General features: G+C 38.0%; 1 protein-coding gene across 1 annotated transcript in view; it reads left to right on the top strand.

Moving 5' to 3' along the window:
* Nucleotides 1-15,835, top strand: part of SPON1 (spondin 1) — a 197,658-nt gene that overhangs the window by 180,892 nt on the left and 931 nt on the right. The window contains exons 8-15 of the mRNA XM_009646918.2: nt 9,799-10,000; nt 11,109-11,249; nt 11,626-11,701; nt 12,158-12,340; nt 12,681-12,851; nt 12,975-13,142; nt 14,019-14,183; nt 15,497-15,760. Coding sequence (XP_009645213.1) covers nt 9,799-10,000; nt 11,109-11,249; nt 11,626-11,701; nt 12,158-12,340; nt 12,681-12,851; nt 12,975-13,142; nt 14,019-14,183; nt 15,497-15,760 — 1,370 coding nt within the window. The remainder of the gene's footprint in view (nt 1-9,798; nt 10,001-11,108; nt 11,250-11,625; nt 11,702-12,157; nt 12,341-12,680; nt 12,852-12,974; nt 13,143-14,018; nt 14,184-15,496; nt 15,761-15,835) is intronic.

The following is a 15,835-nucleotide window of genomic DNA, read 5'->3' as shown; positions in this document are numbered from 1 at the left end:
ATGGTATCTACTACTGCAAAGAGATACAGCTATAAAAAATATTGAAAATACCATGTTCTGGTAGCTCTGTGCTTTCTCAGTGTAATCTTTGTGGATCTACTATTTGAGCCTTATAGTTTAAAGTCATATTAACTTAAGTACTTTGATGACATGCATCCCAGGAATACAATATGGTGATAGCCTGCAAAGGTTTCTGTGGCCTCCCCCCCACCCCCCAAATATAGTGTTCTATAGAGTACATATTTTTATTCTTGCATGGCAACGTTTTACTTCAGTAGTGCCCCTACAGCATGTGTGTCTTTTTATTTCTGTAAATCCCTGGAGGATTTTTTTTCCCCCACTTTTTTCTCCCACCATCACATTGTGCTGTCTATCCTAAAATGGGGTAAAAGCCAATATCATAGAATCATAGAATGTTTTGGGTGGGAAGGGACCTTTAGAAGTCATCCAGTCCAACCCCCCTGCAGTGAGCAGGGACACCTTTAACCAGATCAGGTTGCTCAGAGCCCCGTCCAACCTGACCTTGAATATTTCCAGGGATGGGGCCTCCACTACCTCTCTGGGCAACCCATTCCAGTATTTCGCCACCCTCATTGTAAAAAATTTATTCCTTATATCCAATCTAAATCTACCCTCCTTTATTTTAAAACCATTACCTCTTATCCTGTCACAGCACGCCTTACTAAATAGATTGTTCCCCTCTTTCCTATAGGCCCCTTGATCTTTCAATCCAGATGTAAATGCAGTTTCCTTCCACAAAATGACAGCATAGTACCAGGAAACATTTTCAAAGTTTGGAGATTTTGTGTACAAAATGAGAGGAATGAGAAGGCCAGACAGAGTTGCTTGTTTCTATGGCAACATGATGGTGTGTCTAGCTCAGCTATTTTCTCCTTTTATGATTTTATAGATAGCTGGGATTAATCTAGTGAAGTTTAATATTGTCCAAAATAGAAGAATTCTACCCCCGGTCTAATCAGAAATAGTAATGCATAAAGGACAATCTGATATACAAAAAACATATATAGGGGAAAAGCCAGTTGTGACTTTTGATAATATGAAGGCAAATACATAAATCTCTCTGGAGCTGCAAAACGATTCTAAATTCTCCAGCTTTGCATTTGGCTAATGGTTAAACTATATTTTGGGTCAGAAAACTTCCTGCGGTATATCCTTCCTTCCTGCAGTATATCCCTCCTTCCTGCGGTATATCACTCCTCCACCACCATTTTCCCTGAACAATGAGGTGATCCACACTTGTATGACTTGAAGTATTTTGGAAGTTTCATAGAAGCGTCAGTAAACTCCTGACAGCTGTATGCAGGAGTAATTTATGTTGGGTGATTAGTTTATGCATCACCAGAGCTAATCAAAACACTTTTGTTAAAAATCTTTGACTTCAAAATTAACGCTTTCACATAAGAATTGGATCTAAATGGTAAATTTATGGTTTTCACAGTGAAAACAGAAAATCTCCCTAGAGTTTTTTAGGTTTTTTTTTAATATAAATTCTAAATTTTATCCAAACAGCAGAAATATTTGTTTCACCAAAACCAAAAGAAGTAAATCTTAGACAGAACACATTTTAAAAATCCATATAAAATAAATGGCATTTTTACCAGTATCTATAATTCATCTTAATTTGAGATTGAGTGTGAATGAGCTCAAAATGCACACATATATATATATTCAGATAATTAATATAAGATAAAAGCCTTAATCATATGAATTTCCATTTTATTAATATTTTAGGAATGTAACAAGAATGAGTAAATCCAACACCATACACTGCCCTCACAACTTGGTACTCTGTTTTAATGGCTCTACAGAGCTCCATGTAAATAAGAACAGGACATAGTCTCTTATTTTTCACAGAAAACAGGACTAAATAATCCTGGGTTGGATACTAGCAGCACAAGGCCACACATTTCTACCTCTTCTAGCATGAAGTCACAAGCTAATGTAAAGCACCGCAGTTACCAGAGTCTTTGCCTTCATAGTTATATACATTTATTAAGTGTTGACTAAAAAAAACCTAATCACAAAACTACAGCATGCTTATAAAAAGAATTAATCTCTTAAGTGTTATGTGTATTATTGAGACTTAGGGAAACTTCATTGTTTGACAGATGGTCTGACACCTACATTAAGAAATTCGTAATTCAATCTCAAAAAAGTAAGGAAGAGCATATGTGTTTGTTGGAAAAGGAAAAAAAAAATTGTATCGATCATTTTTTTGTCAGAGCAAGCACATATGGCAGTTCCATTTTCTATCACTTACCATTTACTTTCTATTTAAAATTCAAATGTCACTAGCAAGGAAAAAAGTTGGGTATTAAAACATAGAAAAGATTTAACTACGAACAATCACCACAAGTACTTTATACTAATTGTTCATGGAAATTAATGGCCACCCAATTAAATCAAACTTACTCATCCCATTCTATCCTTGCTTTTGTTTTCTTTACGTGTTCCTCCCATTGGTAGTTACTGTTTTATGATTATTTCCCAACCATCTGTTGTCTTTCCTTAAGCCAAAATAATTTCCCTTTATAATTTCGTGAGTAATCATGTATGCATTATTTTCATGCAATTATATGTCTACTTACTAATCCTAACTCCTCAGTCTCATGTAAATACTCACCGAGTAACTGGAACGATTTGCCATTTAAATTTGTAGCGAACAGAAATCTATATGCAAAATTTCAAACTTCCAATTGTTATCTCTTTGCATTGTTATGTATGTAATGATAATTAACCATTGACTCTAATTCATATCTCCAGACACCAAAAGGCACATGTAGTTTATATGGATATAGAGGCTGAATGAAATGGAATGTCTATCGTGTTGATAAAAGTGGTGAGATGTTGGACATCTTCAGAGATTACACTGGGTCCGGGGAAATGTAAAATGCAATCCCGAGCTTTTGACACTTGTAAAATAAATGGTTTTGAAATGCATGACAATCCTATTTTAAAAGCTTTGTCAGGAATTTGAAGGACTATCTATATTTTGTAGATATTCCAATAAATAGCCTCATAGTAATTTTTATTAAAAGCAGATATTTGCTCTAATCTAATATTCAGAATAAATTAAATTGATATCAAAACAGAGCTCATTGCTAAGACAGTCTCATAAATAAGCCTACGCTGTTTATCTGATATTGTTAATGGGAGAGGAAAGGACCAGAAATCTGCTTGTGATGGTTCTTAGGCTGGGTTGAAGAACTGATCTCTTCTTCCTGTTTCTCAGGACAAGCAGGGCTTTGTAGGTTAGCCAGGAGAAAAGGAGATAATAGGCAACAGTGCTCCTACAACATCCCATTGGATTTCCTTTGTAAATATAGCTGTAATTACTGTAGCCCCAAAGTGCCTGGGCAGTGAAGGAGAAAGAGGTTTCCTGAATTCATACAGGTCGAGTCCTTTGGCTTTGTAGTCAGCCTGGCCTGGATAAAACGCAGTGATGCCATATATTGCAAAAGGCTTCCTGAAAGCTGTTTTGGTTGTAAATGCACAGTAAGTGATCTAAAAATTGACGGGATGTTATTCTAAACACGAGCAAACGTTGATGGCACCATTGGGATAACCGCACAGAACTGGTTTGTGACAACCTGCAAAGAACACACACAAAAATCAGCAGTTTTCAGAAATTGCAATCCTAACTTGAGATATCTGAATTTTTTTTTTTTCAGCAAGGAAAGCCTGTTCACATTTGTTAATCATATCACTAAGGCATACCCATTCTGAAGGTATTAAATCCAATAGCTGGTGTATTACTGAATAACATAGCCTTATTATCTAAAGTAGCATGCCAGGTACATTTAGATGAGAATATGAAAATGTCTGAAAGATGTGCTGCATGAAGTCCCTTCCTTTTGTAATGCTTTATAAAAATACTCAGATTAATGATATTTTAGAACAGCATTTGTTCTGATTAGTGTTTTTAATGTCAGTGGTAATGACATCATCCTTTAGTTGTTTATGCAATTACATATTCATCTCTTTTAGCTGGTTATAGGCAATATTCTTATTTTAAGAGCTTACATACAGCAAAGAAAGAGATTGTTAGGCAGGTCTTTTTGTAAATGGTAAATGGATAAGAATGTGTTGCAGCTTTCTTTATTCTTTCATTATGAAATAAAATAGCCAGACTCTTACTGTCATTTCCTCTGATTTGGTGCTCAGAGACAGTAACAGCTCGGCATTAAAGAGCTTTTCAACTTTTTATATCTACGTCAGTCAAATTTCATTGACTCAGTGTTCATTTTGTTGTAGTCTTCTTTTCCCTCACTCTTTTGGGACATGCGCATGTTTAAATTATTCATTAGGTTAAATGCTTACCTGCCCTGCATTTAAGCAGAACTTAAGAAGGCTTCTCTTCCTCCTTCTGTGCAACTCTGAAATTCTGTTTTTATGTTCAGGTGTTGATATCTGTGCATAAAATTTTGTTGTCCATGTAATGGTCCTAGTTCTTCTGCATCGCTTCATAAATGGTTTTCTTAATAATACGTCATCTAAATAAGCCGTCTAATTTGTTCTGTTAGTTGCAGACTTCTAGGAGAGTAACATTTTCCATTCAATTTTAGATCTTAATTTTCTTCTTTTCTTTGAAGCTAGTGCAATTCTTTCTTAGGACGTTACAATTTTAAAGTTTATTCAATAAAACAGATGTTGTGTAGGTGCTGCTAGTAGGCAGGAGGTGCAGAGTTGGAAGTTCAAGGGTGTGAAGTGTGTTTCCATGCTCATAATGCTATTTGTATCAATAGCAAAAAGTTCTAAAGTTGAATAAATAGATTGTTCATCCCGGAAAGTGTATCTGTGATACAGTGTAAGCTTCTAAAAAAGAAGGATGTCGCTTTTGCTGACTGGAGGTATATTAGGCAATTCATTTACTATTTCCCTAAAATATGCAGTTTTCATGATCTATGTAATGAGCTAAATCCTCAGCTTAAAAACCCCAGTGTTTTTGTATCATCAGCACTACCTAGAACTGACACTAAACCGGTGGCAATGAGGCCCACAGCACTCCCAACTGCCTACCTCCTCTGATGGTCATCTGACTTGTTGATGCTTTTTTTCTTCCTACCTGAAAAGGCTACTACATTACCCTTAGCATGAGCAAGGTCACATCCTGGTATACGCAAATGAGTCTAATATCCAGACCCTAATACTAGGCTTAGGATGATTATACCTTAATACAGCTCTGTGAAGAAACCTGGAGAGGTTTAAGCTATTTCAAACTACCATATACTCCATAATATATCCATAAACTCAATCAGACTTTTTTTCCCCAGCATAAAATATATAAGCTTACCTGAATTAGAATTTTATTTCAAACCGCTGTCATAACAATTAGTATTTTGCACTCTCCTGTTCTCTCTGCCCGCTTAATCACAATATTATTTTTTACCCACATAGTCAGAACTTGGATAACTGTGAAGCACTGCACAAATTCAATATTTCCAAAGATGTTTCAGGCTGTTGGCTTTCCCCCCGCTGCTGCATAACAAGCATCTAATACATTGTTTTAATTTATTTGAAAATATTATTTGCATTTGTGCTGCCACAGCTAGAATCACTTCTAGCAGCCAGCCTGGTGAGTTCCACAGCCAGCAAGAGATTCGCTGCACTACACCGCGCTTTGCAGTGGAAATACAGATGCTCTTCATGTTCAAACCTGTCCTTATATAATAGGCTTTTGTGTTGCTGGAAAATTCTTTATGCATGGGTGAGGCAAATGGCTTTCTTATGCGAATGCAGAACACATAGCACCCAGGAGTAAAATTCACATTGATTCCAATGGTACAGACTCAACCCTATCAATGGTCATCTTTGTTGAGCTAGTTAAGTATCACAGAGACAGAGAATATGGCCTTTTTCTATGTCTTTTATGTGTATACTAATCAAATATTATAAACAAAAGTAACCTCAAAGGTTTATTCTGCAAAATATTGTTTTTACTATTTCTATCCAGTAACTCTTCACAACCCCCTTCCTTATAGGGGGTACCAGTAGAACACAGCAGTATTGCTTCAACACTCAAAAAAAGGTCTTTCAGCGAGTTGAGTTTTCTGTTGGTTTGTCTAAGGCTTTCTTACCCCCCTGCCCCCTAGCAGGGATAGCAACTAGCTTGTCACTTAGGGAAAAAAAAAACTTGTAAAGCAAAATTGTGTTTGTGCTCTCTTAACCTTAAAAAAGAAAAGAAAAAAAAAAAAAGCACAGGGGGGAAAAAAGAGCATTTTCTTATGCTGCTCAGTATATGCCTTCCCTATAGCTTGAGATCCAAATCATGCTAACAAAAAGAAAATAGAATAAAAATATAGAGAATGGAAAACATTAGGATGCAGGACACTATCTCGTACTTTGCTTCGCTCCGTGCTGCGTGACAAGAACTGTCAGCAGGCTGATCAGGCTCACGGTGGAAAAGTACTGTCTGCTTCAGGCAAGGAAAGCAGGATTCCCCGGCCCCATGGGGGTCTCATGGTTGCCACCTAGAATTTACCTAATGTTTAGGATTTGCTTTGCAACTCGGATTTGCCACTGGTTTTATGCATGTACATGTGTGTGGGAGGAAGGAGGACATATGTGTCTCTTACAGCAGATTCACATTGAGCACAAACTTCAGGCTGTTCCTGCAGGCGTTACCAAAACGTGCAACCTGTCGCAGAAGAAAGCTTCCTTAAAATTTAAAAGCCTTAGAAGGGCAATATGTACTTGTGTTGAAAGCAGCGATAAAGAAGATGATCTACATTCCTATTTTATCAGCTGTGTTGGCAATACAGAAGTGAAACAGGTCAGGTTTAGGGTGCAATTGAGCACATTTTTACATTACTTTCCTTCAGGGAGATCCATAGGCCAGTCTTAGGACACTTGAGCCAGACGTGTTATTGAGATATGTGTGGCAGGACTTAGGTTCCTGCCAGCTTCATAAATTCAGCATTCTTGTGGATAGTGGAAACATTTGAAATTTGTCATTTTATTATTGAAAAAAACCCACCCAAACAAATGAAACCACCAAAGATCTCTATTGTATAAGCCCAACCAGTGCCTATCCCTAGATTTATCATCTGAGCCTTAGATCAGCCCATTTCTCTTCCTTAATTAGAGCAGCTCAAGCAGGACTGCGAATGTTGAATGCTGGGCAACGTTATACAACAGTGGTTCAAAGTTGTATGCGTACTGCTTACAAGTATCCACACAGAAATTAGTTAATAGAATAAAGTAGCAAGTGCAACAAATACCTTTTTATGATAATACATATTTTAAATACTTCATTCTTAAACACTGCATATATTTTTTTTTTTAAAAAGTCCAAGCTAGCATGTTGTGCTGCACTTCAGGCAAAGGGAATGTGAACTGCGTACGCATCTGCACTGAAGTGGAGGAAGGAAGGGGAGAAACTTGTCTCTGTCCTCTATTAATCTTTACATTTCTGTGTTAAACAGTTATGGGATACAATACAGTAAAATGGCCAGGAAACTAGCTATCTGTCTTAAAGAAGGAGCAGAGGATAGGTAATTTTTGGGAAGTGCTCTAAAACTGGAAAATTATGGGAGGCTCAGGTTTACTGATAACACATGCAAAGGCTTGTAGACAAAGAATATCTCCCACTGAAATGTTCCTTTACAGTTTCAATACTGATACAGTTATAATTTAAACACACAATTAATTGTGGTTTATGTTAATAACATGAATAATATTTACTTTGCTAACAAAGTATGCAAAGCCTTACTTGTACGTGCCTGTCACAAGACTAACAGGTGACCAAGGATTCTCATTACGACGTGTCTGAAGTAGTGGAGTGACTTCCAACCCCCAGCCTTTAAATGGCAGGACTGGGGCTGCCTCTCTTGTCTTTCCTGAGTGCGTGTGTGCACAGAGCACTGAAATGTAAGCTCACACAGTACTTACCAACCACCTGCGCTCCTGCTCAGGTGCTAGGCGCGGTAGCGAGCGGCTCCATGCTGCCTTTGCTTTTCCCCAGGAAGCGCCAACCTGCGTCTCTATTCCTGCAATGTCCATATCAGACATATTCTTAATATAAAGATCAGGTATACAAACACGCATTGCTTTGTTACTTCTACTGTGTGCTGTTTAGACTTCTGCTGTGTACTGTTTTAAATATAAGATTCCTATAGGGAATTCTTAGAAACCTTTATAATGCCGTACATCCTTTAGTTAATTGAAGTCGGTTAGCAGGCTTTTTAAGACTAATCACTGCTGTGTACTTGACAAATATATCAGGATACTGTAGTCACAGAGCAAAGTTGATATTGTCATTCATTATTTTATTACTTTACATTAGAGAAATTGTTCCATTGAAATCAGAGTTCTATCTGTCTTAAAAAAAAAAAAAGGTCATTTGCATCTCTTTCTGGGAAAGGCAGGATTGGATTAATGTCATCAAACACTTAGAAACTCTTCCACTCAGAGGCTATAATTCAATGTAAGATAATTTACACAGTAAGAGACAACTTACTTACTTATAAAGACTCTGGAACAGAAGTGGCCGGAACATTTCACCCATTTGCAAATGCCTACTTCTGCAACTAGCCTCTTGAAGGGGATCTACATACGCTAATTTAGACGTGGTAACTACTCAAAATCATTGTCTTTCTTTGGGCTGTTCTGTTTTTTCTAATGTGCTGAGAATGCTATGAGCCAGAAGAAAATACACAAATGAAATGTCACATTTTACAGGGACGCAAGCATTTATAGGAAGAATAAACTCCTTATGACTAGAGAAGTATGGTGTATGTGCATGACATATACACAGCTATCTAACACAAAAAGGGAAGATGAATAACACTGTAAAAACACCTTACATTAAAAATAAACATGGTCTTTAGATGCTCACAAGGCAGTGTGTTTTGTCATAAAATTGAAAAACAACCAACTTGACTCTGTATTGATCCAAATACTGTAAGTGAAGAGAACTTGTGTTGACATCAGACCAGTATTTGGTAGAGCATAAATTGCCAAAATCATATTTAAATAACTCTGCATTTGTTGTTGCTCATGAAGAGGTCCAGGTTTTCCTCTGTGAAGAGAAACCTCCAGTTCAGGCCTGATTTTATTTTCCATTTGCATAGGAACGGGATAGTTGCTCGTCAGCATCGCAGAGCACTGCATGATTCAGCACGATTTCTTCCTAAGGGAGCGGCTGACAAAAGCTGGATGAATAGAGGCGTTTTCACATACCCTGGCAGAAACCTGCAAAAATCTTGGCTGAACTCTCTAGGGCTGGCAAGGGCCATTAATCTCTCACTTACATGAGCACTAAAGCCCTATTAATGAGTGCTTTTTTTTTTTGCACTCATACACACAGTAGCACTTCCAAGCACTTTGGCACTGGAATTTTGTATTATTTGGAGGGGGGAGGTCAAGTGCCCCTACAATCAAACCTCGGGGTATTCCTCTGCTATTTTAATTCAAACTTTTGTAAGTGTTACAACAGATTTATTTTTATTATTATTATTATTATTATTATTTATTTTTATTATATGACCAAGACATAAGCATGCTGCTGCAGCTCTTTATTGCTACATCTCTCTCACCCATTAAAGTGTAAATCTCCTTGAATGATATCAAAGCTGTTTTTCAGATGGTACATGGAGACTAAAATTACAAAGTGCTGCACAGGAGTCCTCTCCCTGTCCTGCTTCTCCATCTCCACATACTGGATACACAGTGTCATGCCAGTGTTCACTATTTCCCAGTTCAAAGCACCAGTTTCATTGCCCTCTAACAGCAGATTTGAATTCAGTTGTTAATAGTCTTCCTCCGGCCAATTTGCAGGCGAGCTGCTCCCTCTGCTGAGTTTTCTGTTGATCGTCACCGGCACCTGATGTCCTTCCTCACCATGCTCGGCCCCAGTCCGGACTGGAACGTGGGGCTCTCTGCTGAAGACCTCTGTACCAAGGACTGTGGATGGGTTCAGAAGGTCGTCCAGGATTTAATACCCTGGGATGCTGGCACAGACAGCGGCGTTACCTATGAGGTATGTGGGCTATTTGTAAAATATTCAAAACATAGCATTTACCTTAAAGCAGTGAAGAATGAAAGTGATTTGATCCATGGTAATACCCCTTTATATTTCCCTAGTAAAAATTTTGCTTATAATGAATTAAAACTCGTTTAGACAGGTGCTAGCTACAGTTACTGTCGGTCGCTGTGTCTGAATTCCCTGAGCATTATCATTAATGGGATAATATTACATTCACCTGGGATAGTATTATATTCACCTATTAAATAAACGGACTACTTACTTTGCTCAAAACTAAGCATTAAGGTGTCCAAGCCCTTCAATACAAAACTGTGTGCCATCAGCAGTGCACATCAGCTTGAGCTTTCCTACTGTTTCAACTCAATGCCAACTATTCTGCTTGGCACAGAAAACTTAACCATTCCTGACAGCAGGGATTGAAACTGTAGACTACTCACTACTACAGGATTCTAAAATCATCCATTTTCTCTGTCTCCATCACCCTCTCAGTCTAGGAAGAGATTCATATCATCCTCAGGTAAGGCCCTGGTTTTGACCAAAGGAGTTACATCAAATTACTGAATGGGTTAGGTCTCCGTAGTGATAAGTGTACCTACGCTATCTATCTATACAGACAGTATAGACAGCTGAAGTTAGGCAAGATTAGTCACATCCTAAAATACCACCCATACTCCACATATTCCATATACCACACATATTTTCACATGACAGAAGATGGTTGGGTTTTTTTCCATTCAGACCTGGTCTCTTTAGAACCTAAGGAATTTCTCCAGTTATATGCAGCTCTGGAGGCATACTGAACAGGGTTTTTCATTAATGTAGTTCTCTAACCACACAACAAGGCATACACCTTATTGTGAACCCAGCTTCAGGGTGGAATCCCAAAGTGTTAGAGAAGTGTTTCCTGACACAAAAAAAACCCAACCAAAAACCAAAACCTGACACCTTACCACTAAGTATGAATGTACCAAGTTCATCATCTTATTTTGGAATTTTCCAGTTTAACATTTTGGAGAAGTTTTAATTTCTGCAGATGAATTATACTATTAATAATAATTATTAGTTTCTTTTTTAACATTTTTTTTTTTTTTATTGCTTACAGTCTCCTAACAAGCCTACAGTGCCTCAGGAGAAGATCAGACCACTTACAAGCTTAGATCATCCTCAAAGTCCATTTTATGATCCAGAAGGAGGATCTATCAAGCTGGTAGCCAGAGTTGTCATTGAAAGAATTGCACGCAAGGTATAATACATATATATATATATAAATATAATTCTCAAGCAAGCAAAAAAACCCACTTCATGAACCAAAAACCCAATCCTTCCTGCTGCTCCCCCCCCCCATCTATACTCCTTAACCTAGCCACAACAAAGATAACAGCAGAAAAGAACTAAAACTGTTTCTTAAATTTAAAACTGTCTTAAGGTATTATTTCTCCTACTTCCGGTAATTGCTGTATCTGCTTAATTGGGGATTGTTTTTTAAGTATGCATAGGAATTAGAAGAGAAAAAAAGTGCTGCGGAGGCAGTAGTGCCTGACAGCATACTGTTTTAGCTCCTCTTGCTGCGTACACATATGAGTTTCCTATATCCAATCTCCACAATAATTTCTTTGCAGGGGGAGCAATGCAATATCATACCTGATAACATAGATGACATTGTGGCAGACCTAGCACCAGAGGAAAAAGAAGAAGGTACTTTTTAAATGAGTTTGTGCTGTACTAATTTATATTGTGTTCCATTCTCCACTGTCATTTCTAGATAAAGTACAAAACTGACTTAGGAGCAAAAGTCCCACTCAGTGCCAAAAAGTGATTTAGGTTTTCATCTTTTCTGGTATCTACTATTAGCCTTCCCCTACACAGCAAAGAAGTCGCATGTATACCTGGAAGATGACAATAACAATAAAAGCGATAAGACAAGCCTTTTGGGGGTCAAATAAAAAGATTTATTTTTTTTTTTTTATAAATGAAATTTGGCAATTGGTCTTTTTCTTTTTTTTTCCTTTGGGTTAAAAACAGAGATGATAGATAGAGTGCAGGAGGAAAGAACGTACCCTGCTAGTATCTAAAGTAATCACCAGCCAAATAAAGAGAATCAAATGGAGGACAATCTATTTTTAATGTTCACTGCCTTTTCTTACTTTTTAGATGATACCCCTGAGACCTGCATATATTCAAACTGGTCCCCGTGGTCAGCCTGCAGCTCCTCTACCTGTGAAAAGGGCAAGAGGATGAGGCAGAGAATGCTTAAAGCTCAGTTGGACCTCAGTGTGCCCTGTCCAGATACCCAAGATTTTCAGCCATGCATGGGTCCGGGCTGCAGTGATGAAGGTAATCAAGAGGAAAGGGTGGAGGAGGAGAACACCTTGTAGTGTTTACTTTTCCTTTCAAGTTCTTAAAGCCATTGGTCGCTGTATGACTTGGGTTATGGCAAACAGAAGAATAGTTGCTGAAGAATACAAATTGAAGCTGTCTCCGGTCAACTCTGCAGTTCATCTGAGTTGGTGCATGAAGTATGCAGAGGTATAAAGGAAAGAAGTAAAGTAAGCAATAGAGGAGAGGATAGAACGTGAGAGGCAGCATAAAAGTGATACTGCACACAAAGGGGCAGCTGCAGATTTACCAGCAAGTATGTTCATATTAGCAATTGAAATGGTTCTCTGTATTTTAGATGGTTCCACTTGCATGATGTCTGACTGGATTACGTGGTCCCCCTGTAGTGTTTCCTGTGGGATGGGAACGCGATCTAGAGAGAGATACGTAAAACAATTCCCTGAAGATGGCTCTATGTGCAAAGTGCCTACTGAAGAGACTGAGAAATGCATTGTAAATGAGGAATGTTGTAAGTATTCCATTTAGCTTTGTAAAAGCCAGCCAATAGCAGCAGCACTGCCCCAAACGTTTTTAGTTGTTTTTTTTTAATGAGCTCTACTAGTGAATGATTTTCTCTGTCTGTTTTGAACAGCCCCTAGCAGCTGCCTTGTCACTGAATGGGGAGAGTGGGACGAATGCAGTGCTAGCTGTGGCACGGGGATGAAGAGACGACACAGAATGATCAAGATGACTCCCGCCGATGGATCCATGTGCAAGGCAGAAACTACAGAGGCAGAGAAATGCATGATGCCTGAATGCCGTAAGTGGCCATGAGTTTATCATCTCCTCTGCTACAGAGGTGTCATTTGTGACAGGTTGCTCCATCACACAAAGACCATGGCTAAACCAGAAGCAACGTTGCTTTTTCTTGTTCCCCCTAAAATTACATCCCTTAGGGAACGTGCATTAAATACCATGTTCACCAACAGAATGAGAGTATTAGTAAAAAATATTCAGTGATACACTATTACTGTATGACCCATACAGTGATGTGTGCATTAGGAAGCTACACATAAGCAACTCTAATTTATGGATTATGAGGCATATGCAATCATAAGGCCAGAATAAAACAGCACCCTCTCCTTTTAGCCTATGAACAGTACAGAAATTGAGGTGCTCCTTTTGTGCTGTCTCACACTTGCTGTGAATATTAATATTGCTTTTAATTTCTTAAGAGATGTTAAGATTTTCATTAAAGACAGCAAGAATTACATTTAAAAAGATTCTTGGTAGATGAAATGTGAAAGTATCACATTTTAGACTATTTCAATTTGACTTCCAGTTCTGTCCACTGCAACAATCCAGTATTTTTTACAGGAGTTCGGATTGGAAAATACCTTCTTAAACCATTTATTCCCCAGAAGCACTGGGACTCTGCAGATATGAATCACATATAGAAAAAGATAGCAAAGAAAAGGTATTAAAACCAAGAAAAGCTTTCAATTTAACAGTGTTTTCTGAGCTTCCTCAGCAACATCATTCAGCTTGTGATTCATTTTGTCCAAAGTGACAACAAAGTGTAATTAGTTGATGACAAATAAAACATAGTACATTTTCCACCTGCATTATTTTCAAAATGTATATCTTCGTAATTTATGTATAACAAGAATTCATTATCTTTTTATTTTCATATTAGATACCATTCCCTGTCTACTCTCTCCTTGGTCTGAATGGAGCGACTGCAGCGTAACGTGTGGGAAGGGAATGCGAACCCGGCAAAGGATGCTGAAATCTGCTGCTGAGCTTGGAGACTGCAACGAGGAGCTGGAACAAGCAGAAAAATGCATGCTGCCCGAATGCCGTAAGTGTGGGGAACTCTCTGGAAAGAGGAGGCTGATTATGTGTGTCACAGTCTATGGGTCAAAACTCTATTGCCATTTTTTAACATCACTTCTTAGACAGGAGCAATATCAGCTGTGGATTTTATTATTGTTGTTATCATCATCATCGTGCACTTTCAGGTATTGAGAGCTGGAATATAACCATGTCTTAATTTCAGCTTGCTTTACTTAACCCTAAGCTGATGACCAAGATTGCTTTGGGTATCTGGTTTCTGCATATTTAACACACTACAACTTCAGACAACCATTTGTGCACTTCCTAATAGTAAATAAGTCAGAATTATAAAACCTATTTTTTTACTCAAATGCAGAATGTGTGCTAGGAAGAAAGGGCAGAAGGATTAAAACCACCTATGTTATTCTTTTAGCTCACAGAGCACAAAAGAGGCTTGCTCCATCTTTGATATGTCTCTGAACTGTATCATAGCCTTTTTACTGACCTACATCCCTTTGCAACCTGGAATATCACATGAACCCGTGGATGGTGTCGAGACAGCTGCATTGATATTTTTTTTACCTTACTCCACTAAAATCCCCCACTTCTTGGGTGGTGCAAATTTCTAGTTGCTTTGCAGTCTTTGTGAAGCATGATAGCCTAAGGCGCTGCTGAATGAATAAGATAGATAGATATGATTGCTTTTATTGTCCTGTTGCCAGCTGGTTTATGAGGCTTTATAACTAACTAACTACATTATTTTTCACAAAAAGTATTAGCTAGCTAAAAAGGCTTTTTACTCTGTAATTTGCTAATTGAGCTTTCCTTAAATAATGTGAAATATCATTTTATTATTACTATTCACTGGGGCTGTAAGTTTTAGGCAGTGCTGAAAGATGAAAACTTAAGACATAATGGTATTAGTTTAATTTCCTTATTGCACAACACTACCAGTAAAGCAAGGCTGAGCTCTCGGAGGTATCAGATTCTTTGTAAATATAATTCAATTTTTAACAGCTTTTCATTATAAAACAGACATATGGGTGGGAAAATTGAAGAAGGCACAGGAAAATTATTTATATGTTCTTTGTAATTTTAGTGATCTGCCAGCACCACTCTTGAAAAACAAATTGAGGAAAGTGTCAAATAATAGTTCTGCTAGGAATGGACTCAGAACATTTTGACATGTAGCCTCACAACATTTGCTGAAAAGGCTGGAGGCTTAAGTTGCCTTCATGAATTTAGGATGTAAAAACTCATTAGGCACATCTGTGTGTTTCTTCTTGACCTTATATTTAGATCTCATGGATTTCGTGTAATATTTCTCATTCTTTGCAGCTATCGACTGTGAACTAACAGAGTGGTCCCAGTGGTCCGAATGCAATACCTCATGTGGAAAGGGTCACATGATCAGGACAAGAATGATTAAAATAGAACCACAGTTTGGAGGAACAGCATGCCCAGAAACTGTCCAACGTACAAAATGTCGAGTAAGGAAATGCCTGAGAGGCCCAGGTATGGAAAAAAGGCGCTGGAAAGAGGCCCGGGAGAAAAGGAGAAGTGAACAAGCAAAAAAAAATATAGATAGTGAGCAATATCCAGGTGGGTGTGAAACCATTTTTTAGTATGCTCATGTCTATTTGTGCTTTCTATGTACCAGGAGTTTGTGAGGAGCTC

Source organism: Egretta garzetta, unplaced genomic scaffold, assembly GCF_000687185.1.
Source record: "Egretta garzetta isolate BGI_Z169 unplaced genomic scaffold, ASM68718v1 scaffold509, whole genome shotgun sequence".
Taxonomy (NCBI): domain Eukaryota; kingdom Metazoa; phylum Chordata; class Aves; order Pelecaniformes; family Ardeidae; genus Egretta; species Egretta garzetta.
The sequence above is the reverse complement of the archived record's forward strand: the minus strand, read 5'-3'. Positions and strand labels throughout refer to the sequence as shown.